The 26,239-nt window shown below is 40.4% G+C and overlaps 1 protein-coding gene across 2 annotated transcripts; it reads right to left on the bottom strand.

Annotated features, from left to right (window-relative positions):
- Positions 1-10,780: 10,780 nt before the first annotated feature.
- LOC146678879 (coiled-coil domain-containing protein 81-like) lies at positions 10,781-25,541 on the bottom strand. 2 transcript variants are annotated; one of them, XM_085404312.1, is made up of 14 exons: positions 25,371-25,541; positions 25,211-25,285; positions 24,958-25,129; positions 24,149-24,241; positions 23,389-23,488; positions 20,017-20,023; positions 17,695-17,841; positions 15,472-15,549; positions 15,055-15,224; positions 14,887-14,965; positions 13,490-13,600; positions 13,244-13,350; positions 13,008-13,133; positions 10,781-10,919 (listed from the first exon to the last, which is right to left on the bottom strand). In XM_085404312.1, exons 2-14 carry the CDS (start codon positions 25,277-25,279, stop codon positions 10,781-10,783), a joined length of 1,398 nt encoding a protein of 465 aa, XP_085260438.1. In that variant the 5' UTR covers positions 25,280-25,285; positions 25,371-25,541. The 2 variants fall into 2 exon arrangements, with proteins under 2 accessions (XP_085260438.1, XP_085260445.1); XM_085404319.1 differs by having other exon boundaries at positions 25,211-25,541.
- Between the last annotated feature and the right edge of the window lie 698 nt (positions 25,542-26,239).

Raw genomic sequence — 26,239 nt, 5'->3', positions numbered from 1 at the left:
TAAACACTTAGGGCAGAAGATAGATTAAGTACAAAAAACAAACAAAGAAACTTGCTTTTACAGCACAAGCTTGGGGACATTTTGTTTTCACAGTCTATATCCTAAAAAACGTCTTTTTTCCTATAACGCAGCACAGTTTGCTGTTTAGTAAACTCTCATGCATAATGTGTGGCCAGTTTTTTACAGCTGTGTTTTAAACCTTTCAGAAACCCTTCATGAGCTAATCAAGGGAGTTTTGGGTAATCGGAAAACTGCAACTCCAGCCAGAAGACTGTTGTTACAATCCTGCAACACAACATTTATCAGCTATAAAAACTCCCCACTGCCAGAACACATCCTCCCATACCGAAGAAACGGTTTATCATCATCTTGCTCCATTTTCCTCGCTTTTACCTTTGCTTCAATTTGTTTTTACATTAATGACAGATTGAAAAAATCCATAGCTATTCCTAATGGTTTGTATTTTCTATTTCCATCCACACAGTCCTCACAAACTTGGGGCCTCTTGCTTTTCATCATTTTGTAACGTTTTCTGTGCATTTTGAGTCACACACCTGTGCTGAGCATCACATGTGGAATAGCTACATTAAAGTAGAAGGGACTTCCCCACAGACGGCTTCATTACTCATCTGACTGCTGAGCTGCACTGACGAACCCCACGTTCAGTGTTTAGATCTGCTTTTTACGCCTCCTTTATTTACTTCCTTTTTTTACAGTCAGTGTTATTCTACTTTGTTGCACTTATTGCTGTTATGTATTCTGAATGCAGTGGAAGCTCTCTTATTAACAATGGGCTTCTGAACCAAACCAAAAGAGACCCACTGAACATATATTTGTTAATTCATTTTCAGGAACAGTGCAACATATTTTACAACACATTGCTGGAAAATCTAAAACAAACAACAACAAAAAAGACAGCAGGACTACAATTTGGGAAAGGCTTAAAGTTTTGAACGAATCCACACGTGTTTTTGTTCTATATGGGAAAATTGGTGATAAAAACTTTACAAGATGTGCAGCATCTAGTCTGTGCGCACTGCAGAAGGCTGCAGTTTATTAAAACGTTGGGTGTTCGGATGTTTGAGTGACAACATTGTTCCACGAGATTTTCCGTAATAAGTATTAGTGATTAGAGTTTGCTCGGGCTCTAATCAAAAACTCACAAACACATGTTAGTCATTGTTTTTTGGGGGGTGCGCTGTAGCCTTTTGGCATTCTAACTACCAGAAATCTCGAACCACAGGCCGGGGGGGCGGTGTGGCAGCAATTTTTCACACCAGCCTATTAATTAATGAAAGACCAAGACAGACTTTTAATTCATTTGAAAGCCTGATGCTTAACATTGTCCACCCCAGCTGTGAAACTCAGAAACCAGTCTTACTTGTTATCATCTATCGTCCACCTGGGCCTTACACAGAGTTTCTGTCTGATTTCTCAGACTTTATATCTAATTTAGTTCTGAGCTCAGATAAAATAATTATTGTGGGTGATTTTAACATCCATGTAGATGCTAAAAATGACAGCCTCAACATGGCATTTAATCTGTTATTAGACTCAATTGGTTTCTCTCAAAATGTAAAAGAACCCACCCACCACTTTAATCACACTCTAGATCTTGTTTTACAGTTTTTCTCGATTGCTAAAACACATTTCTTGAAACTACGCCTCATATCCTCACAACAGTAAACACAAATCCATAACATCTCACTCAATTTCCCAAACATCCTATTTCCAGGTCAAAATGAAGCTCTACACCCAAAACTATTCACTCTTGCTGAAAAACCAAACTTTGCCCTCAGACATCAAACACAAGCCCTCAAAAACACACACACTACAACAGAGTTTTGCACACTGGTACAATTACAGTTCTTTCTGATTGCTTAAGCACATTTTTTGTAACTATTGGCTAATTTTGCAAAACTCTTCACACAAATAAGAAAACCTGTCACCCAATCATCAAAACATTGTAGTTCTCTTGCAAAAGCAAACACAGCTAGATTAACTCTTCACACCTTCGTAAAAATAGTGTTTCCGTATCAAACAGTACACACAAGCCATCATCTACTAAGCACACAATGCGCCAACTGCACACTGATGGTATGAATACAAAACACATCTGGCTTTTGCTTTCTCTGTGCACAAGGTAGGCTATGTCAGTTTGAGCTCATACTTCTGTCATAGATCCATAAGCATAGAGGGATCCAAACTTCAAGTACTGGTGTTTATTCAAACACATCAAAACAAACACAAGTGTTTATTTCCAAGTATAGGATTATTTGCAATCGCCATAATGACTATATGGGTTACTTGGTCTGCAGTGAACATGCTTCCTCTGCCCCCAGCATCTGGTCATCTAGCAATTCTGTAAAGTAACAATTTCAGTATTTTTACATCAATGGTATTGGTGTGTTTCTCATTGGCATATGGCAGTGCTACAAATCTTTGTGCGAAGTGACTGTACTAACCGATTCTCATTTCAAGATGTCCTTATGGTGCTTGCTACAGTGTAGCGGCTCGAGTTAGGCTGGACCCGTTGGCCAGCTACCCTCAGGGTCATTCCACGGTTGATTACATGGTCCACTATTGTAGCTCTGATGTCATCAGCAATTCTATTTCTTACTCTTCCTACCCTTCCTCTCCCCCCTCCTCATCTTCCTCTCCCCCCTCCTCGTCTTCCTCTTGCTCCTCCTTGTCCTTGTCGTCCTCTTCATCCTACTTCTTCACCTCCACGTCCTCTTCCTCGGCCTCCTCTACTTCTCACACTTTCTGCTCCCTCCATTGTACTCCGCACACACAGCTTACCTGTATTATAGTGCTTAGGCTGATTGCAAAGTGAACTAATTATCTAAAAAAGTTTTCACATGTGAAAGTGTGCCAGACAGTTGGCAAATTAGTGTTAATGATAGCCATACATGTGTATACTTTTGCTAGGAGTGTGTTGGAAATTTGGTAATTGAATGTTGTGCAGTGAATTGTGCCTACAGCTTTGCAAAGTGTGTGTTACAAAATTGCAAACTGAGTGCAAAGCAGTTTTTGTGCTTTTAGTTTTGCAAACTCAGTGAGTGGTTTTGCTATAAGTCTGAATAGTTTTAGAGATTGTGCTACAGGAATCACAGTTAGGGTTTAAGCATTCAGAAAAAACTGTAATTCAAAACAATAGTTCCAAAACAATTAGGTTGCTTATGGTTCTCCCCTTCAAAACCCTTGTCACATGATAAACACAAAAGACGCAACCAATGTATGTACAGTGGCACATTGTCATTCATGTACTATACAGTACAACACACACCAGAAACATTATCCCACCTCAGCATCTTGTCTTTGGTCTGGGTCAGGCCAGAGAATCTCATCCACATCACAGGCTATATTGGCCCCAGCCAGGCAGCGGGGGTAAAATCCTCTTGCATGCCTGATCCACCCCTGGCATGCATCTACTGATATGTCTAGGCAGGCCTCTTCCATGGCCTGAAGGAGGTGAACACGGACATAAGGTTCTCGGTCATACACTTTCCACCGCCATGCCGAAAATAACTCCTCTATCGGGTTTAGAAAGGGAGAGTATGCAGGCAGAAAGATATTAGAAAACCTTGGGTTATTGGTAAACCAGTCACGAACCAGAGCAGCGCGATGGAAGCTGACGTTATCCCACACAACAACGTAGTGAGGCTGCTCTGGCTGTGCTGGTTCCCTGTAGTCCAGCTGGAACATATGTTGTCTTAAACCATCAAGAAAAGCAAGGAGAAGCATAGTGTTATAGGGTCCCAGTACGGCATGGCGGTGGAGTACCCCTCGTTGGCTGATGGCTGCGCACATAGTGACATTCCCCCCACGCTGACCAGGGACATTTACAATAGCCTGATGGCCAATTATGTTCCTCCCCCTTTTCCTTCTTTTGGTCAGGTTAAAACCTGCCTCATCCACAAAGATTATTTCATGGGGAACAGGCCGTCCTTCAATCTCAAAGATTCTCTGCAAAACACATAACACAGTAGAGTCAATCGGTACCCTGAACCACAGTTCAAGAGTGCTGAAATGGCAGCATAAACTGCCATGCTGTGATGGTACACAATACTTTATACAATATCAAAACTCATACCTGAACATATTCCACACGTTGGTTTTTCACTCTGTCAGAGTTTCGTTCGAAAGGGACTCGGTATGCCTGTTTCATCCGGAATTGATTCTTTCGGAGGATGCGGTCAATTGTGGACAGGCTGATGGCATTTATGCCTCGAAAAAGATGATCATCCTCAATCACTCTCCTTTGAATCTCTTGCAGGCGGATTACATTATTTGCATTTACCATGTTTACAAGTTCCCTCTCTTGCTCCTCCGACAAAAGCCTTAACCTGCCTCCACCAGGTGGTCGTCTCTGTGTCCTACAAAAATAGAAGCACTCATTACTGTAACTGTCACACATTCATTTTACAGGCAAATAATGGAAACATACTGAAACTCAAGACACATAAGTTCAGTAACTTAAACGTTACTGTACAAAGCAGTCTTACTGCAAGTACACCTACCTGTTTTCCTCCCTGAAGGTTCTGATGATGGAGACAACAGTGAAGCGACTCAAATTTGGTTGTACTCGTTGCCCAGCCTCCCTCATAGTCATCCCATGGACAAGGACATGGTCAACTAAAGTGGCTCGAATTTCATCCGAGACTGACTGTCTTCTTGCCCTTGCTCTTCCCCTTCCTTGTCGCCGTCGTTCTCCACCTCCACCTCCTTCACCACGTCCTCCTCCTCCTCCACCTCTCCCTCCTCCTCCTCCACCTTCCTGTTGTCCTAGACCACCTCCTCTTCCTCTTCCACCACGTCCTCCTCTTTCACCATGTCCTCTTCCTCCACCACGTCCTCCTCCTTCACCATGTCCTCTTTCTCCACCACGTCCTCTTCCTTTGCATCTCTTTGGATCCATTGTTTCAAACCTGAATGAGCTGACTTTGGCCCTTTTATCTATCCATCGCAGGTTCTGATTGGTGTGTGCTAAATTTTGACTCCTAATGTTTCCACCTGGTTAATTGTGTGCTAATTGAGCTCAAGCTATGCTGACTTAAGTTAACATTATTGCATGCTAGTGCTTTCTAAATGACTACATGGTGTAAGCACTGTAAAATGTAGGGATTTGTGTGTAGAGTTTTGCAGTAACAGTTCACCAAATTTGAGTCATGTGTCAAAGCAGGGAATAGTGTTCATAGTTCAGGGAAATGGGTGAGCTTTTTGAACAATAGCGTTACGGTTTTGAAATTTTAGTTTAGAGGCCTGGTTATAGTGTTTAGGCAATCAAGAAAAACTGTAACATATGGCATAGAAACTGAACATTTAACAGTGTTTCCTGAAAACCCTCTCCTGTCTGATCATCTCCTGATAACATTTACATTTACAATAATTGATTACACAGCAGTGGAGAGTAGACTTTATCAAAGTAGATGTCTTTCTGAAAGCGCTGTAACTAAGTTTAAGAATATAATCCACCCACTGTTATCATCTTCAATGCCCTGTACCAACATAGAGCAGAGCAGCTATCTGAACGCTACCCCAACAGAGGTCGATTATCTTGTTAATAATTTCACCTCCTCACTACGTACGACTCTGGATACTGTAGCTCCTGTGAAAACTAAGGTCTCTAATCAGAAGTACCTGACTCCGTGGTATAATTCTCAAACATGTACCCTAAAGCAGATGACTCGTAATCTGGAGAGGAAATGGCGTGTCACAAATTTAGAGGATCATCATTTAACCTGGAGAAATAGTTTGCTGCTTTATAAGAAAGCCCTCCGCAAAGCCAGAACATCTTACTATTCATCACTGATTGAAGAAAATAAGAACAACCCCAGGTTTCTCTTCAGCACTGTAGCCAGGCTGACAAAAAGCTAGAGCTCTTTTGAGCCAACAATCCCTTTAACGTTAACTAGTAATGACTTCATGAACTTCTTCACAAATAAAATTTTTATCATTAGAGAAAAAATTACGAGTGAATGTGAGTGTGAATGGTTGTCTGTCCCTATGTGTTAGCCCTGCGACAGACTGGCGACCTGTCCAGGGTGTACCCCGCCTTTCGCCCTATGACAGCTGGGATAGGCTCCAGCGCCCCCCGCGACCCTGAAAAAGGATAAGCGGAAGCGAATGGATGGATGGATGGAGAAAAAATTACCAGTAATCATCCCACAGATGTAATATTATCCACAGCTACTCTTAGTACCATCGATGTTAAGTTAGACTCTTTTTCTCTAATTGATCTTTCTGAGTTAACTTCAATAATTACTTTCTCCAAACCATCAACGTGTCTTTTTGACCCCATTCCTACAAAACTGCTCAAAGAAGTCCTGCCATTAATTAATTCTTCAATCTTAAATATGATCAACCTATCTCTAATGATCGGCTATGTACCACAGGCCTTCAAGCTAGCTGTAGTTAAACCTTTACTCAAAAAGCCATCTCTAGACCCAGCAGTCTTAGCTAATTATAGGCCAATCTCCAACCTTCCTTTCATATCAAAAATCCTTGAAAGAGTAGATGTCAAACAGCTAACAGATCATCTGCAGAGGAATGGTTTATTTGAAGAGTTTCGGTCAGGTTTCAGAGCTCATCACAGCACAGAAACAGCTTTAGTGAAGGTTACAAATGATCTTCTTATGGCCTCTGACAGTGGACTCATCTCTGTGCTTGTCCTGCTAGACCTTAGTGCAGCATTCGATACTGTTGACCATAATATCCTATTAGAGCAATTAGAACATGCTGTAGGTATTACAGGTACTGCACTGCAGTGGTTTGTATCATATCTATCTAATAGACTCCAATTTGTGCATGTAAATGGAGAGTCCTCTTCACACACTGAGGTTAATTATGGAGTTCCACAGGGTTCAGTGCTAGGACCAATTCTGTTTACATTATACATGCTTCCCTTAGGCAGTATCATTAGAAGACATAGCATACATTTTCACTGCTATGCAGATGACACCCAGCTCTATCTGTCCATGAAGCCAGATAACACAGGCCAATTTGTTAAACTGCGGGGATGTCTTAAAGACATAAAGACCTGGATGGCCGCTAACTTTCTGCTTCTTAATTCAGATAAAACTGAGATTATTGTACTCGGCCCTGAAAAGCTTAAAAATATGGTATCTAACCAGATTCTTACTCTGGATGGCATTACCTTGGCCTCCAGTAACGCTGTGAGGAACCTTGGAGTCATTTTTGACCAGGACATGTCCTTCAACGCACATATTAAACAAATATGTAAGACTGTGTTCTTCCGTTTGCGCAACATCTCTAAAATTAGAAATATCCTGTCTCAGAGTGACGCTGAAAAACTAGTTCATGCATTTATTACTTCCAGGCTGGACTACTGTAATTCATTATTATCAGGATGTCCAAAAAACTCACTGAAAAGCCTTCAGCTAATCCAAAATGCTGCAGCAAGAGTACTGACAGGGACTAGAAAGAGAGAGCAGATTTCTCCTGTTTTGGCTTCCCTTCATTGGCTTCCTGTTAAATCCAGAATTGAATTCAAAGTCCTGCTCCTCACATACAAGGTCTTAAATAATCAGGCCCCATCTTATCTTAATGACCTTGTAGTACCATATCACCCTATTAGAGCACTTCGCTCTCGCTCTGCAGGCCTACTTGTTGTTCCTAGAGTATTTAAAAGTAGAATGGGAGGGAGAGCCTTCAGTTTTCAGGCCCCTCTTCTGTGGAACCAGCTTCCAGTTTGGATTCAGGAGACAGACACTATCTCTACTTTTAAGATTAGGCTTAAAACTTTCCTTTTTGCTAAAGCATATAGTTAGGGCTGGACCAGGTGACCCTGAATCCTCCCTTAGTTATGCTGCAATAGATGTAGGCTGCCGGGGGATTCCCATGATGCATTGAGTTTTTCCTTTCCAGCCACCTTTCTCACTCACTATGTGTTAATAGACCTCTCTGCATTGAATCATATCTGTTATTAACCTCTGTCTCTCTTCCACAGCATGTCTTTTATCCTGTCTTCCTTCTCTCACCCCAACCGGTCGCAGCAGATGCCCCCCCCCCAACCTGGTTCTGCCGGAGGTTTCTTCCTGTTAAAAGGGAGTTTTTCCTTCCCACTGTTGCCAAAGTGCTTGCTCATAGGGGGTCATATGATTGTTTGGGTTTTTCTCTGTATCTATGAAGCGCCTTGAGGCGACTTTTGTTGTGATTTGGCGCTATATAAATAAAATTGAATTGAATTGAATTGAATTGAATCGTCTGCTCAAGCCTGTGAGCTGTAACAGAAGTCACGTTATAAATATTTTAACATGAACAAACCAAATATGAAATGTAAACATTTTCTTACTCTGAAAATACTGAGGAAGTGTTTCTATTATGACCTCCATATGCAAAGACTGCGTGCCATTGAAAGTAGAGCTGAACAAAATCATGCCTTTCACTTTTAAAGTGAGTGAAACAAGTGAGGTGGGGCAGGCCAGGTCTCTCCTGCTGTCGCTGCAAACTGCACCTTTTTACTGCTGCACCTTGAAGTTTGTCGGCTCTTGGAGGCCCTCCACTGGCCTGGAGTCCCGAGCAGTTGTCCGTGGTTATAAGGTATTGTAGGAAAATTCGGTAGGTGTCGCTGCATTTCAGCTGTATTCAAAATGATCTAACATTTAAAAAAGAAACTGGCTGCATGCATGCAAACACTAGACATGTTCAGTACATGTACAAGCAGCTCACCCTCAGCAGTGAATAACGGTCACAGTTAAGGTCAAATAAAAAAACAAAAACAAAGCAGCTGTAAATTCAGTTGGGATTTTCCGCTCTGGCACAAACAAAGCAGGATAACGTGTATCATTTTCTTTTCTTAAACCTTGTGATTGATGTCGCTAAAGATAATAGTTGACAGCATGACCTTTAAGTTGTAAAATCTTGTCTGTGAGTAATGCAAACTTCCGTGCGATGTCTTGGGTCTGGTGAAGCTTAAAACAAACACCTGAAATGTCCCACGTTTTTTTTCTTTTCCTTTCTTTCTTTTCCTGCTGTTTTCAGTCTGAATCGCTGCTACTGTCAACTCAGGCCCAATGCTCATATAAAAAAAACAGCAACAAAAAAACAGCAATGTTAACAGAAATAAACAGAATATCAGGAATATAAGTTCCATTTGAAGTAAAAGTGACTAACCCAGTATAAAATGCTTTCCATGTGATCATAAATCTTTTAAGAATACAAAAAAAGCAACAATCAAGTTTACCACAAGCACTTTTTATGGAATACTTGTGTTTATTACATGGAAGTATCGAAGCACATGAGGGAGAATAAAAATGAACATCCTGTCCCACAGCTTTAGAATGTGGTACAAACAGGTAATTTTTATTTGCAGTCAGTGACTTCAGGGAGTTACTGAAAACAAAGGATTTACATTCCAGTATTAAAACAGTCCTTGTACTGTAGTTAGTTTGTGTAGTTATGGTAGGTTGTTGAGTTATGTTTGAGCCTATGAAAATGAGGGAATAATAATAATTCCTACTAATGCAAAAGTTTTGTTAAACCCCTTAAATTAAAGCAGAAAGTCTGCACTTCTATCACATCCTGATTCATGGATTCATGGATTTAAAGTCCAGTGTGGTGGATTTTAAATGCTGTCATTGTCCACTTATGGACCTAACTGCTTGTGCCTTCTTCATAAGACGATTATTGCCCAAACACAGACTATTTTCATAAAAATCTACCAGCCAGCAAAGAAGAGAGAGACATGTAGCTGCATTTATCTGTGTCTATTCAAGAAACAGTGGTACAGGACAGTCATCATGTGTAACATATCAGAGAAATGAAGAGATTATGGTTAGAGGAGAGTTTTCTAACATGCAAAAATGGGTAGCAAAAATAATTTAGAAAAACAACAGCACCCTGAACATCACACCATTAAAGTATCATATATACAGTGGTTTAAAAAAAGTGTTTGCCCTCTTCCTGATTTCCTAGTGTTTTTCGTATTTGTCCCTCTTACATGTTTCAGATCATGAAAAGGAAGGTTGGAGTCCTGTTACATCTGGCATAAAACTAACACAGCATTTTAGAAAAGGAACAACGTATAAATATGATGACGTGATAAAAATGAAATGATCTGATAAAATATGACAGGGACATGCTGGGAGGAGGCACCGGAGCAGAGCCAGGACACACTGGAGAGATAATATCTCTCGGCTGGCCTGGGAACGCCTTGATGTTTCCCCAGACAAGCTGGAGGAGGTGGCTGGGGAGATGGAGGTCTGGGCTTCTCTGCTTGGGCTGCTGCCCCCAAAACCCAGCCCCGGATAAGCGGAAGAAGATGGATGGATGATAAAAATGAAATGATCTGGTAAAATATGGTGGTGGCAGTTTGGTTGTCTGGGGTTGATCTGCTGCCTCAGGACCTGGAAGACCTGCAAGACCTGCTGTGGCAAATGGAAGCAGGAATTCTGGCTTTCTACCAAAATGTCTGACCATCTCTTCGTAACCTCAAGCTGAAGCACACTTGGGTTGTGCAGCAGGACAATGATCCCAAACACACCAGCAAGTCCATCTCTGAATTTCTTAGGAAAAACTAAATAAAGATGTTGGAGTGGCCTAGTCAAATCACCTTTTGTGTTTACTTGTGTTATGTTTGTCTAATATTTAAATCTCTTTGATGATCTGAAACATTTAAGTGTGACAAACATACAAAAATAGGAAATCAGGAAGGGGCGATCACTTTTTCACACCAATGTACATAACCTTGTAATTTTTGTTTAGGTAATCATCACACAATAAGTTGAGGTTTGGTTGTTTATTCACATTCATGTCCTCAGATCATGAACTGTGTACCAGACAGGTAATGAGAGTCTTTCCAGATGTTGGTCTCTCCATAGTTGGTGGTTCTCCTCTTACACTGGCTACATCGCCTGTACTCTGCAAGCTTATCAACCAGGAGGAGACCAGCAGACCTAACCACAGGGAGACAGAATTATTATGAGCTGTATTTTGAATGATGGACATGTTCAAGTTGAGACTGTGAGGGAAAAAAAATCAGAGAAACTAGTGCATGTGTCCATTCGCTACCATTTTCCAGAATTTATTTTCCAGTCTGGGTGCAACATAATTAAAGGAGAAACAGTTAAAGCTCAAAGTGTGAAAAGAAATGTAAAGGAGAATATGTGACATCTATTTTTTTCTATTGTAGAGATTTGTGATTTGCATGCGGAATGATTATTTGATTTAGAGTTCTCTAGCATGTCGAGACTATCTCTCCACACCGTTACGTATTCCATATGTACAGGGTACGACCCCCCTTGGTCGTGGCGCGTGGATATTTCTTTAAGACACTCCGGCACGCCCGGCTACGCCCCACAGCATACGTATAAAACAGCTGTGCAGACGTGACACCGGTGATTGTTTGATCGGAACGCGTCTCCGAGTGGCCTCACGGTGGAGAGATAGTCTCTCACTAAGAGAACCAAGGTTACACCGTAACCGTACGATCTTTCAGAACTGATGTGAAAGTTTGTGCTTGTAGTAAATAACAGAGGAGTAGCACCCAACTCCACAGTTCCCCCTCAATACAATCATGTGAAAAATAAAGCGCACGCTTTCACTTCCAAGGTGCTTTCACATGAAGGTGATGTGATGTAGTTATGTTGTTTTTGTTTTTGTGTGGATTTCTGGTAAAACATCGTTTGAGCAAAGAACTTCTCATAGTCCGGCTCATATCATCTACACAGGACTGTCTCATCTTTAAGAATCTGTCTTGACTTATTAAACTGGATCCAGTTTACCCAGATCCAAGTCATATGATAGATGGGAACCTATGAGCATCGACACATTGAGGCTTGTTTTATTTCTCCCGGATATTTGGACTGCCTTCAGTGATGAGCACCTTGTGGTTCGTGCACTCTGATGATTACAAAAACGTGGTTGCCTAATTACTGTTTGAATATAATTACCAGTCTTAGTGATTGTGGCCAAACGTCTTCTTTTTATGTTTCGTTTTAAAAATATCTTTCATTTTCAATTGGGATGAAATTGAATTAATAAAGAACGGAAGTAGAGACACAGTTTAATGCACTTAGCAAATATTAATTATATAAATCAAAATAAATAGTTTGAAAATCCTAACTTTTACTCGATTCGTGCTATAATGTAATTCTCTGCCTCATCCCTTACCAGAATATATTTGACTCCACTTCACAAATTCTGAAGATTCACAAAGTGATTAATATTTTCCATCATTTGTTACTTTGACCGATTGCCTAATCTTGAAGAAGCTTAATTTATTGAACTTGCTATGAAAATGACCCAGTATGTCTGGATACTAGGGTATCTGAGTCATGCCATGTACACAGATACATTGAGGAAAGCTTTCAGATTTTAACCTGCCTTCAGATACGAACCTTCCTGCAGTTTTTGAGCTCTAACATTTCCAAAAACCTGATTGCCTAATAACAGTTTTATGAAATATTTTGGCCACCAGCATAAATATTATTTATTTAAATCAATGGCAGGGGAGCAGGGAGCCATAATCGACTCTGGGTGCCATCACGTATAGAGGTCTCAGGCTTCTGTCACCCGAGAATGAATTTCTTGGTTTTAGGAGGATATGTGCTGTTCATCTGAATATACTGAAGTAATTTCATAACCTGCAGGACCAAATGTATTATGTGCTGATACATAAAACCTTAGAATTGAAAGAAGGTGCACTTTCTTTCTCATATGTGTATCATGCATCAGACATCAACTTTAATATATTTGTGTATTTAGTGAAAAAGATATAAAAGACTGGAAGAAATAGACAACAGACATAGATTTAATGACTATCTGGCAAACAAAGAGGAGCATCAAGCAGCTAAAGAGGCAAATATGTCCCCCAGGAGGCAGTAAGACTCAAAAATAGGGCTAAAAAAAGAGTAAATTTTGGACTCTGATTCATTAGAGGTCCAGAGGCTCTTAGAAGATCAGTGTCAGTAATTACATCATGGATCAAAGAGATGCTGTATTTTACTAACTATAAAAGTTAGTGTGATCCTGCCCCCGCACACCTCCGAAAGCGCCTCTCGTCTTCCTCTTGCTGGTATTTGTGCTTCACACTGCGACTCCAGTCTTGCTCTAGTGACTTGCTGATGTCCTGCATCTTCTCAAAGCGTTTGATACGATCGTGCATTAGCCTGGACAGAAACGAAACCACGAGAAGAAGAAAGTACGTTTCACAGTTATTATGTCTTCTTTTTCCTTACATGTTCTTTTTGGTCCATTTCTTTTATTTGCCTTTACTTACTCCATTTTATTGCGTCTCAACATCTCCTTTTCCTTCTCCAGCTGTGCCTGTTGGTTGTGCAGTTCTTTCGTTCTCTTGGTGGCAGCACTAAAATTTACCTGGAAGATCTGTCAGTGTGAAACGCATCACACGTCGCAGTTTTAATACAACAATGGACCGAATACGCACAGAGCAAGTATGACTAATGTTGTTGCAGTATGATAAGGCTAACAGTGAAATGTTAAACTGTTATGGAGGGATGGTGACCTTCTGCGCCCTTTCGCGGCTTTCTGCTTTGCACGCTGCTGTCTCACGGCGGCTGAACGTGGAGCTGTCAGGGTGGTAATCTGGAGGTTCTGCGCGCTTCTTTTCAGACATCTAGGGGCAAATTAACAGTCTGATTTTAGATTTTAGACTGAATGCAGATGGTCACATGACAAAAACGTGAAAACTACTTTTCTGGACAGTTTCCCTACATTCTCCCTATAAGTTTTGCGTGCTGTGTTTAGAGGTCCAAAGCCTCACCCGTGAGTTTTTGTAACTTTTTTTTGTAACCGTTTATGGACTATGGAAAATTTTTTTAACATGGTACATTAGTTTCATACCGATAATTGCTTGCGCTGAATTCATTCCAAATTCGCTACCAAGACTATGCGACTGACAGTGTTGGGGAGTAACGGAATACATGTACCGCCGTTACGTATTTAAAATACAAAATATGAGTAACTGTATTCCGTTACAGTTACCGTTTAATAAGGTGGTATTTAGAATACAGTTACTTTGTTGAAATAAATGGATTACACGGCGGTACTTTCCTGTTTCATATTGTTGCGGGTCAGGACTGTTTGGGTTTTGTTTGACAGCTACGTGCTGTTGTTCCAGGCGGCAGCGTTACGGTTGCCATGGTTACAGGGTGACGCTCTCTCTGCGTGTTTCCTGGGTGAGAGAGCGCCTTGTTGTTGTTGTGCTAAGCTAATAGGGAGAATGCTACAGGTATAGCTCTAAAGAACGTAGCCTCATGGGCAGTGTAGTCCGTGCTGCAGGGAGAATGGACTGCCATACCCGTTATGTGTTTGTGAGCGAGGGAGGGAGAAAAAGGAAAAGTACGAGCTGTCATTGAGCAGAAACGGGAGCTGGAAGCATGTAAATATAATAATAACCACTTCAGCCAAGAAGAGTGCCTGACGAGCCCAGCTGTAAGTAAGCTATTAAGACTCAACTGTACACCGTGTTCGTGTTTTCCTCCGAAACAATAAGTTCCGTTGGAGCAGCCTTTCAACGCCTCTCTCTGTCTCTGGCTAACAAAGTTGACCCAGACAACAAAGTAAAGCTAGTTTTCAGCTACAAGCCCGACACGAACCCGACGTATTAGCCAGAGGTCCCTTTACTACAGTTCGGAGCCGCGGACCGTCAGTAACAGTAATAAATCACAGCAATAGTACATTCACGTAGTTGTAAACAGCATATATTAAGTAATTCAAAGTATTCAGAATACGTTACTCTCATCGAGTAACGTAACGGAATATGTTACAGAATACATTTTGGGGCATGTAATCTGTAATGGAATACATTTTAAAAGTAACCTTCCCAACACTGGCGACTGAACACAATTCTTAGCAAGAATTTGTGCCTTTGTGTCAAGTTTGAAAGTAACTTTGACTTGCCTGGGTGTCCAGAGCACTCTTGTATTGCTTAGCCTTTTCCCGTTTACGTTGGAGTTGCTGGGCTTGCTGCAAAGCTACTCTAAATCACACAGGTAAACATTACATGATGTATTTGTGATCACAACATATGATTATTTGAAACATCTGGCTTGTGGCACCTTTACACACCCCTTAATCAGATGTAGCTGGTCTAAACACTCCGTGACACGACGTTCCTGTTCTTCTTGAGCCTTGAATTTCTGTCGTCTGTCTATTTGAATCTGAAGCTCGTTCATGTAACGATGCTGCTGGATACTCCTGGGAGGCGTGAGTGGCCGAGCCAGGAAGATGAAGGAATTCTACAGAAAACCCAGAGTGTGGTCTAAATTTTAATATTGTGCTTTGCTTGATGGACGTGTATATTGCTTACATGATCGAAATAAATTACATTTTATAAATGAGTCATGACGTCATCTGGTTAAAATCGCTAGTCACTGTTCACTGAGTCATTTCACATGAAACTTGAACAGTAACTGCGAATCACCAAAACTGTGATGTAAATGGTTATGGGAGTGTGGGAATAATCACAGTTTTCATTTATCTTACAGAATTCACAGGAAGCTGAGTCAGCTCCTTCTCTGACATTTGCAGGTTGAATGAAGCCACCTGTTCTTTCAGTTTCACCTTCCAGAAAAAGCAAAACAAAAAAGCCTTATCAGAAAGTCCATAATGAAAAGAAAAACAACAAAACAGAATAATAATAAAAACATTATAAGCAAAGCATATCAAACTCACCAAATTAACTTAAGATGACTTTTTGGATTCCTAAATATATCGTTAGCAACATTGTGATATGTTGTGTGTGTGTGTGTGTGTGTGTGTGATTCTTCTTAATTTTTCTTATTTGTTGTTCTTAAACAACAGTTCTCCATTATTTCTGAGTATGTAATTGTCTGCTTTTTCACTCATTTTTAGTCAGCCCTTGTGCCTAACCATTATCAGAGCAATGTTTTGTCATTTGCTGAGTCCCTTATCACTGACCTTTGAATCGTTCAAGCATTAATCTATGAAAATACCAAAGAAAACAGGCATAAAATAGTGCTTGGGCAATGAAAAGGCTGGTTATAAGCTAACAGTATGCTAGCTGCACAGCTGGCTAGTCCTTCATGGGGATCACACCAACACACATAGAGACAAGCAACCGCTGTCAGTCATATATCAAGAGTTCCCTCTCATAAACAGTATAACTAAATTCTTGCATAACAGTTTACGTTATGTGTCACAGTTCAATAAAGTTACGTTCACTTCAAAGAAGGTTTCATTAACACCAGTAAGCAACAGCTAACAGCAGCAAAAACAGCTGCAGTTACTGACGGTTCAACATGTCCTCAACATTTCATCTCAGTATGGCTGTCATTGATCAGAAACAGTGTGGGATCATCTTGACAGAGACGAGAACAAAAGCCAGCCAAGATCCAAAGGAGAATGTTGAGTGTTCTTCAGGAAGACTAGAGACTTCTTACAGAAATGACAACAAAGCTTGTTTACGAGAGTTCAAGCTGTGGGGAATAGAGAATAAATGTGGTCAATTGATCAAATATTGACTTTTAAGCTTGTTAGATTTGTATAAACTCTGTTTTTGCCTTATGTACTGTATTTTCATGTTTGTTTGTGCATGTGTCAATGAATCAGGCATAGTAACAATCCATTATTTACACATCAAACAGAACCAGAGTTGCATAGTGATAAACTGGTCCAGTGCAGCTCTCTTTTCACTCTGTTTATTCTTGGTAACTTTTGAGGGAATATCCTCTTAGAAATGATAATATCCAACTATGTGTTATTATTATTACAAATTAATTGTCTCTGTCTAAACAGGTAGTATTTTTAAAATAATAAAATCTACTGCCTGAAAACGATGTCATGTGAGTAGTGAAAGTGGATGAAAACAATAAGGTTACTAACAGGAAAAAACACCAAAGCAGAAGCAGAAGTGTATCTAGAACAGTCAAGGTGAGACAGTGCTAAAGTTCATGATTACACAAATGCAGTGTCATGTGCACATACTTGCATAATGTACAGTAGCTATTTTCCATTTTCCTATCAAAATATAAAGGAATGAGAAGTGGTTAGAGAATTCTGGTGAATTTTTTCCAAAGGTACGACTGACGTTTTAACTTGTTGTGACATGTAACAGCGGCATAACATGACAAGTTTCAGCTCTCACATCCCATTTTTTGAATGGAGACATGGTTTTGTTTTTGACCACAAACAATGGTTCCTAAGATACTCTCAAGTGAACTACAACTTTAAAAAAAAGTCACAATATAGAAAAGAGAATATCTATTTCTTTAAGCATATTAAAAACTTTAAATGACCTGGGACACTCTTAAAATAAAGGACTGCACTGATCAACTCATGTATGTCTATAAGTGCTGTATTCAGTACTGGTAGTGTATTGGTTTTGCATTAGTTAGATCCCATGTGTTGTTAATTGTATGTGTAGCAGAATAAAGACAGTACTGCCGAGTCTGGTTATGTGCTCATATGATTGACAGTGTGACTGAGCTTTGTGACTTGAGACTTTGTGGCCTGACCGAACCAACGCCATGTTTTCAGTCATCGTGATGATGCTACGTCCATTATTTGGGTGACGCTTCAGTGCAGATTATATTGTCTTACTGAACCGTTGCATGTGTTGCTGAGAAATTAAATGTTTCTCAGAGGATGATCACTAGTGTCTTTGGTCAAGTTTTACCTCTGGGAAAAGATCAAGTTAATGGATGTAAATGTTGCTTTATGGCAGTTGAAGTGTACACGTGCTCCCACCTGTTCTTCCTCCATGTACTGCTCATCCCTCTCTTGTTGTTTAAGAAATAGGAGTTTCTCCAGTGCTCTCTCATCTGCCTGCTGCTGTCTCCTCAGATACACTGGGACATTTCTTTGGGTCCACTGCATACACTGGTAGCACAGCTCCTATAGTCATAAGGAATCAAGCAAGTGACTGATACTGCACAGTGTACACTAAGCTTGCTAGCAAACCCTTATTTACACATCCAGCAGAAACCAGGGAAACACTGGAGCCTTGTTTGAAAGACTAGTCTAATGTAACCATGTAAGGACGATCTGATTTCCTCGTGTCAGCATTGTTCCCACATCATCATAATTAATGTTGTTCCAGGTTCAACATTGCAAGTGACCAATCACCTTCTTGTGACGTCATTCCTTTGCGACTTCGAAATACCCGCCTTCGATTATTTCGAAATACAAGTGAAGAAGCGAAAAACCGCCGCCTGTCCGCCGAATTTGAAGTCAATTCGCCTGTCCGCCGAATTTTTACTCTATTCTTTAGTAACTCCTTAAGGAATCTGTCTTTGGAGCTACTAATGAGCTGCTAATACAGTCAAGCCCATAATTATTCATACCCCTGCAAATTTTAACTTAAAGTTAAATTTATTTAACCAGCAAGTTTTTTGTGTGTGACTGGAAAGACATAGGTGGCTCCCAAAAGATTATAAGACGATGTACAAGAGACATTGTGGATTTAAAAAAAAAAATTCTCAGCTTTTATTTACATTTGAGTAAAAAGTGTCATGTCCAGCATTATTAATACCCTTCACAAACTGTCACTGTCTCTGAGAAAGTTCTATACCATTCCAAATAGTCCAAGCTGTTCTAAAACATCCTAATTACCTGGATTAATAGCTGTTTTAATCAACTCAACAGGTGAACAGCATCTCTCTGCAGTTGGTTTGTGGACAGCAGAGATGGGCAGTAACGCGTTACTGTAATCTGATTACTTTTTTCAAGTAACGAGTAAAGTAAGGGATTACTATTGCAAAAAAGGTCATTAGATTACTGTTACTTTCCCGTAAGCATGCTGCGTTACTGCGTTACTAAAACCATGATTTTTTTGCGAGAGTGTCTCATGACAATGACGTAAGCGAGTGTGACGTTCGTGGCAACAGTTGTGTGCCGATGCTACTTCCGGTGCGGAAACTCCTGTGGGGAGCTTTGTTTCCGGTGTCCTATTTGCGCCCTGTTTACGGTCCAAAACAAGTTAAGCAAATGAATGAATCAAGCGGCGATTTACATTTCTATAGATGTCTTGGGCATTTACCCAATACTGTATATCTGTAAATGATGTTCATCGACTTGTCAATGTTTTTTTCCCCGCGCCCCAGAGCAAAAGAGAAAATGGATTCAAATGTTATATTTCTCAGTATCTGTAAACAGCGGCCCCTCGTTTATCGCGGGTGTTGTGTTCTAAAAATAACCAGCGATAGGTGAAATCAAGTAGCCAATTTTATTTTTTGACGGTGCAAAGCGTTTCGTCGACGTCGTCGACATACAGTACTACACTTCAGAGTCACACTGCTAGCAATCGATGCAGCGATTCTGTACTGTACAGGAGAGACGTCATGGAGGAGATCGTCTGCAGCGATCAGGACGCAGGACACAATGTGATGTAAAAAAAAAAAGCTTGCACTAAAAATCTGCGAAACAGCGAGGTGAAAGGTGAACCGCGTTATAGCGAAGGACCACTGTAATTTTGAAGGTAAGTCACAACATACCCTTCGTAAATACTAATGTATAGAAACCCTTACCAGCAATCATTCATTTTTTGTGTGGCTTTTTTTCACGGCTTGTTGACATGCTGTGTAGGTGTGTACTTGACGAGCTGATATCGACATAACGGGGGAAACATCTGGTTTGACTATTCTTCACCTGTAGTTTGAATGCTGAACATTTGCCTGTTTAAATCATAAGACCAGTCACTATACAGAGATGTGCTTCTGAATGTGGACGATGTGTCTTCTGATTCTGTAGTGCAGTTCTGCTTGTGTTGAGTGATGTAAACAACTGATCGATCTAAACTCTTTAAACGTCAAAATTGATCATTAGATTCTTTATGACACAACAGTGGTGAGTGTTCCCACCTTCTGCTCTTTGTAACTTAACGTGATCTTTCAGTTTTCGATTTTTGGACATGATTTTGGAGTATATCTTCGCAGTAGCGAACTGGAAATGTACAACCCTACATCCGGTCTCAAAACAGGAAGTTAGCATTTTCTCGTGCACAGGGTCTGTTGCTACCCGATCGGTGCCGGAAACCCAATCGGTACCCTGCATGCGCAAATCTTACGTCACTTCCTCTCTTTGCCAACATTGCGACATTCAATATATTTGAATGGCATTTAAACAATGGATAATCCATATACAAACAAATTCATACTTTTCTGCTCAACAGCGAGTGTCCCCTGATTGAACAACAGCGCTGTAAAATAAGAAGAATGGCGCCTAATTACAGAGTTAATAATACAGACTTATTATGTCTATTATGTTAATATGTCACGTGAAGATTCATCAGCCAGATGAATTATTTACTGACAATTGACAGTGATAGTGGACATCATCATCCATCAATCCATCACTTCCAATCAATCCTCTCCACACAGACAAGCATAAACACACTCGACTATCACTAAATCAAATTTAACACAGGTTTGTAATGATGCTAATTCAGTTTACAATAGGGTTCATTCGCTCGGTCAGCAGGTGGCGGTATCCTCGTACACTGGGGAGTAAACTGCCATTAAACGAACAGAAGAAGAAGAAAACATCTGCACATGCGCGATACGGATCGGGTAGACCTGATTTGTACGGTCCGACTTTGCACATGCGCAGTAAGGATCGGGGAGTCCTGATACGTAACTATCTTTTTCTTTTTTGTCTACATTATATTGAAATGTTTCATTATTGGAAACATTTTAAGAAATACTTATTATTCTTAACATCTTAACAGATACTCTGACCCGTAACTATCGTAAAACGCTCTGACCGGAAGTAGACATCTTTCACGCATGCGGGGTACCGATCGGGTTTCCGGTACGGATCGGGTAGTGACAGGGTCTATGGGAAATTCACAGACAAACTCGCGGATTCTTCCACTGACCGCTGCGGCACACCTAAACCAGGGCAAACATCTGCCTGCTATACAGGTGAAAATAGAGCAACAGAACCGTTGAGTCTTTGATTTTATCTATTTTCCGCTGTGTTTCACTTGCATTTATTTGAAAGACTGAGTGTAAACACAATAAAATATTTTATTTTATGTGCTGGAATGTGCAGAAAATAGGTTTAAATGTTAAACAAATATCTTCCAGTCAGAGAATGTTGCATATAATTTAATTTTTGCTTGATGCCTAAAGTTAAAAGATTAAAACTAATAAAACAAGTTTTAAAAAGAGACTTTTCCATTTGATTACATATTATATGACGGATTATGCAGAAAAAGTAGAATTGGACTGAAAGATCTATCGCTTTATCACCTATTCAGGTTGTAAATCGTGTTTTTAAAAAGTAACTAAGTAATTAATTACTCTTTAAAATAAGTAATCAGCAAAGTAACAGGATTACCTTTTGGGGGAAGTAATCAGTAATTAGTTACTGATTACTTTTTTCAAGTAACTTGACCAACACTGGTGGAAAGTCATGGCTAGGAGAAAGGAGCTCAGTGATGACCTCTGGCTGCACATTGTGGCTGTTTACAAGTCAGGAAAGAGCTACAAGGCCATGTTTTCAAGTTCCAGTGGTTACAGTGGAAAGTATTATTAAAAAATACAAGATGTTCCGCACTGTGGAAAATCTTAGAGGATGTGGTCAGAAGCCAAAAGTAACACCTGTGCTGGCCAGGAGGATAGTGAGAGAGGTGAAAAAGAATCCAAGGATAACCACCAAGGCCATCCTGGTGAATCTGGGCTCTGCTGGTGGCAATTCCTCAAGGCAGACAGTCCAACAGATACTGCACACTGCTGGGTTTCATGGATGCAGACCAAGGAGGACACCACTTCTCCAGATAAGGCACACAAAAACTTGCTTGGCTTTTGCAAATGCTCATCTGGATAAAGAAGAAGACTTCTGGTCAGATGAAACGAAAACGGAATTGTTTGGTCACGATGATGTTTCCTTCATTTGGGGTAAAAAATAAAAAAGAGAAGCCTTCAACCCAAAGAACACCATCCCCACTGTCGAACATGGTGGTGGGAACCTAATGGGGGTCATTTTTCAGCCAATGGACCAGGTGACCTAATCACAGTAAATGACCACATACCCAATGAGTGGTGTGACTACAATAACCTAACTCTCAACACCAGGAAAACCAAGGAAGTGGTCATGGACTTCAGCAAGATAAAAACTGCACCCTGGACTCCAATGCCAGCACTAGATATTCCTCAATAGCAAGGGCAATCATAAAAGACCGCCTCCAGCCTAACCACTTGTGGAATATACTAGGCACAGGTACACGCACACACAGGTCTTTATCGCCAAGTTCCACATTTATTTACACTTTCACACACTGATACTATCGCACAGCATGACAGCTGTCCATCCCAGCTTATGTGTGTCTCTTTCTTCCTCTCCCGCTCCTCTCCGTCTCACTATAACACAGGGGAGGGAAACCATCATCAGTCCATAAACAACATCAGCTGTTCTTACCGGCCTCGCAGCGCCGCCCTGATGAGCCTTCCGCTCCACTCCTCCCCTGCAGCTGCGCCCGGGGCCACGCCTCCGCCACACCACCATCTACTCAACACCCTGCCCTCTGGAAAAAAGGTTCAGATCCATTAGTTGCAAAACCAACAGACTAAAGAACAGCTTCTTCCCGGAACATAAATACAAACTGAGAGTTTCTTACAATTATTCTGTTGATGCTACTTGCTATTTATTATTATTACTATTTGTGCGTGTGTGTGCATTTGTGAGTTTCCTTTTGTTTCCGTAAAAATATTCTGCTCCTCCTGTGCAATATTTCGGCAGATGTGCAATCCATCCATCTTCTTCCGCTTTATCCGGGGCCGGGTCACAGAGGCAGCAGCCTCAGCAGAGCAGCCCAGATCTCCCTCTCCCCAGCCACCTCCTCTAGCTTATCCAGGGAAACACCAAGAGATGTGCAGTCTCCATCCCTTAATCTCCATAGCCCTTCCACCCTTATTTATTATTAACAATATTTTATTATGAGGTCTACATCGTGTACATAGTGTTCCTACATCGTCTGTTCTTCTTCTTTCTTGTTTTCTTTACTTTCACAACTTTGTGGTCTTGCTTCCAAATTTCAGTGTGCAGACCAAGCCTTTGATTGATGTAATAGCCATTAAAGGCATTTCTATTGATTATTGAGAAGGGAATGAATAATTCTGGACATGACACTTTTTGCTCAAATGTAAATAAAAGCTGAGAAATATTTTTTCACAATGATGCCTCTTGTACATCGTCTTATTATCTTTTGGGAGATGCCTGTGTCATTTCCAGTAAAAAACAAACAAACCCTTTAATAAAAGTAACTTTAAGTCAACATTTACCAGGGGCATGCTGCCTGAAAAGAGGATGAATAATATCCATTGGCTTACCAAGATAAGAAAAACATCTGAAGCAGAAAGATAAAATTATACAGTGCACTAGTGTTGTCAAGTTGAGACAGTGCTGAAGTGTATGTTTACATGAAAGCAGCTACACATGCACATACTTGCCTGCCTAGAGCAGTTCACAGAGTGCTCTTTTAGTTTAGGCAGGGCTTCATGGGGTGACTTGGTGGTGGCGGACCTGAAAGTAGAACCATATACTTTACTGTGTACTGCACACAGACGACAATGAATTCTTTGTAAGTATGTGGTTTTGTCATTTGATATTAACCACTGTGGGTTCCTTGTTAAAAGGAATTTCTAATTAAAATAGTAAACTTTTTTATGAAAGCTTTCATCCTGGTTAATATGTTTGCAATCCACATTACTGCCAAGGCACATTATTGAAGTACTTGATGATGGAAAAGTAAAAAAAAATAAAATAACATCAAAATAAACAGCAGTGGTGCATTTAAAATGACACATAATTAACCATATCTACAATTTATAAATTACAGGTTTTAAAGTTGCCTTCCGGTGGATTTAGGATCGTATATCATGATAAATCTTTCACCTTTACAATTTAGCCAGATTACAGGTTTGTGCGTGGAAGGTAGCTGTGCATCATTAATAGACAAGTATACATCCCCAGGGCAGAGACAATATGTGCCAACATACACCAACACTGAGTGCTCAGCTCTCATGTACTCATCAACCTGTAAACTGACACGCACCGTGAAAAGAGAGAGAGAGAGAGAGAGAGAGAGAGAGAGAGAGAGAGAGAGAGAGAGAGAGAGAGAGAGAGAGAGAGAGAGAGAGAGAGAGAGAGAGAGAGTGTGTCTGGGCCTGTCTGTGTTTTTGTATCACTGTGTACAGGGTACCTGGATGTAGTTTCTCAGTCTTCAGAATGACAGTTTTCACCTTTGCAGGATGCAATGTCTGATGGGAATCAGGTTCTCTAAACTGGGGAATTTCTGTAGAGACACACAACACTGTGAGCAGGTTCAGTGCCATGGGTTCAGTTACCTATCTATTCCTTGTTATCAAAGACGTGTTCATTGGTAGAAAATTTTAGGTCGCTCTATATAGTGTCAGAAAAAGCTGTGGGTGCAACCACTTTATCTTCAAGTGTAACATATACAATATGCTCATTGGCGTTCTTAAAGAAAATCAGCCAACAAAATAAATTTCCCTTTCACTTCAGTTCAGCTTGTTCTAAAACTGGAAAAGAAGAAAACAAGTCAGTATAACCACAGACTAATAGTTTTCCTGCATAATATCTTCTTTCTTTTATTTTTCAATACCAAACTGTCATAAAACACATAGGTACATATAGAAGTAATAATCTTTTCCTGTTTTCCTGCATAATATCACCATAAAATCACAATCCTGCAGGCAGTTTGACAGATTTAACAAACAAGACACTACATTTTGCTGCCGATAGTATTTTGGATTTTTCCATCTAAAGCTAAAGCAATCATATGCATGCTCAATGCCATTTATTTTTAATACCATTTAATCTATTTCTGCTTCTATAGTTACTGCAGCTCCAGCTCATCCTGACTGTGGGAAAAGAATTTTGTTTTTTCTCTGTTGTTAAGCCGTTTAGAACAACCTGTATTTGATTCAGTGCACTGTCAAATCCCAGCTCAGCACAGAATTGTTAGGCTTGTGCAAAAGGCTCATTCACCTCCTCCGTTCCTTGGGTCTGGAGCTGATGACAAGCGCCATCCATTTTCATCTCTGGCTTTGTTGCCTGGCTGAAGACAGCGGACAGCTTGCAGGGTGACAGGGTTTGCAGTATGATGGTTTTCAAACCTGGATAGTTCACTGGGCTGTAAAGAAGTAGTGCTCCCAGGTCTCTGCGGGGAAGAAATACCAGAGTACATGTATAATGCATTAATTTTACACTGTAAAACTGAAAAACAAACATTTTAGCTTACCTTGTTAATGGCTAAAGGCAACATACCGGTTCCATCCATGGCATTAATAAAAGCTCTATTAAATTTCATCTGGACCTTTAAATTGATGAGAGATTAGTTAATTTTCAAGAAAAAAAAGTTGTAATGATTTCACATAATAAGAAATACTATGAACAACCACCTTGTTGTTCTTAAAGGAACCTTTGAAGAGCAGCAGCAGAGTCTCCCTAACGCATCCCTCAGACGGTTCTCAACTGAATGGAGTAAGGTAAGCGACCCATGTTGTAGGTGACGTCAGACGCCGGAGAATTGGCGGAAAAAAAGCAAATGGTAGCAGAGAGTTTAACAAAGGTTTTTCAAGCTTCAGTATTACCAAATATACTAATCAATTGTCATATAACTAACAACATCTGTTTTATCATCTCTAACACCCTGGAGGACAACGGGGAGAGTTTAGACGCTCTCCAAGATTACATCGACCGCTGTTTTCAAGATTTAGTAATGAAGAAGGCCCAGAGTGCATCCTCCCCGGCCAAAATTGAGACGCCGTCATCGAAGAGATGTCGCCCGGCAGACTCCCCCGGTACAACATTGCCTGCCGGTGTTGTGCCAAAAAGTGATTGTCTGCCAAAAACTGATTTCCGGTATTTGCCAAAAACTGATTGCTCGTATTTAAACTGCTATAAGTAACTTGTTGGGCTATAATATGTGAAACATATGTCAAATGCATCCCTCATGGATGACATAAAGTCATCTTGAGCCACAAACAACATTCGTGTAACAAGGTAGAAGCCGCAATCAGTTTTTGGCAGTGACTTTTATATAACCTTTATTTATCCAGTTAAAAAAAATCTCATTAACATTAAAAATGTCTTTTGTAAGAGTAAGTTGGCCAAGAGGACAGCAGAAATGGCAGCAAATATTACAATATTTCCGTAAAAATATTTTAAGTGGGGATAAAGGACCGGATTGGTTATAATGTAAGTACAATAGCAGAGAGTTGTAAAGATACTTGAAAAACAGATATTGTTTTAATTCTCTATATAACCC

Source organism: Rhamphochromis longiceps, linkage group LG1 (assembly GCF_057381845.1).
Source record: "Rhamphochromis longiceps isolate RC_006_pf linkage group LG1, R_longiceps_female_GT1.1, whole genome shotgun sequence".
NCBI lineage: Eukaryota > Metazoa > Chordata > Actinopteri > Cichliformes > Cichlidae > Rhamphochromis > Rhamphochromis longiceps.
This window is presented reverse-complemented; position numbering and strand designations above follow the sequence as displayed.

Bases quoted from the DNA above. Each gene is read 5' to 3' on its own strand.
- LOC146678879 (XM_085404319.1), bottom strand. From the start codon at position 25,279: ATGAAATTTAATAGAGCTTTTATTAATGCCATGGATGGAACCGGTATG. The intron at 13,601-14,886 runs GCAAGTCAAAGT...ATTTGCCCCTAG, and splicing joins AGAGTGCTCTGGACACCCAG to ATGTCTGAAAAGAAGCGCGC. The intron at 13,351-13,489 runs GTCACCATCCCT...TCACACTGACAG, and splicing joins GCCGCGAAAGGGCGCAGAAG to ATCTTCCAGGTAAATTTTAG.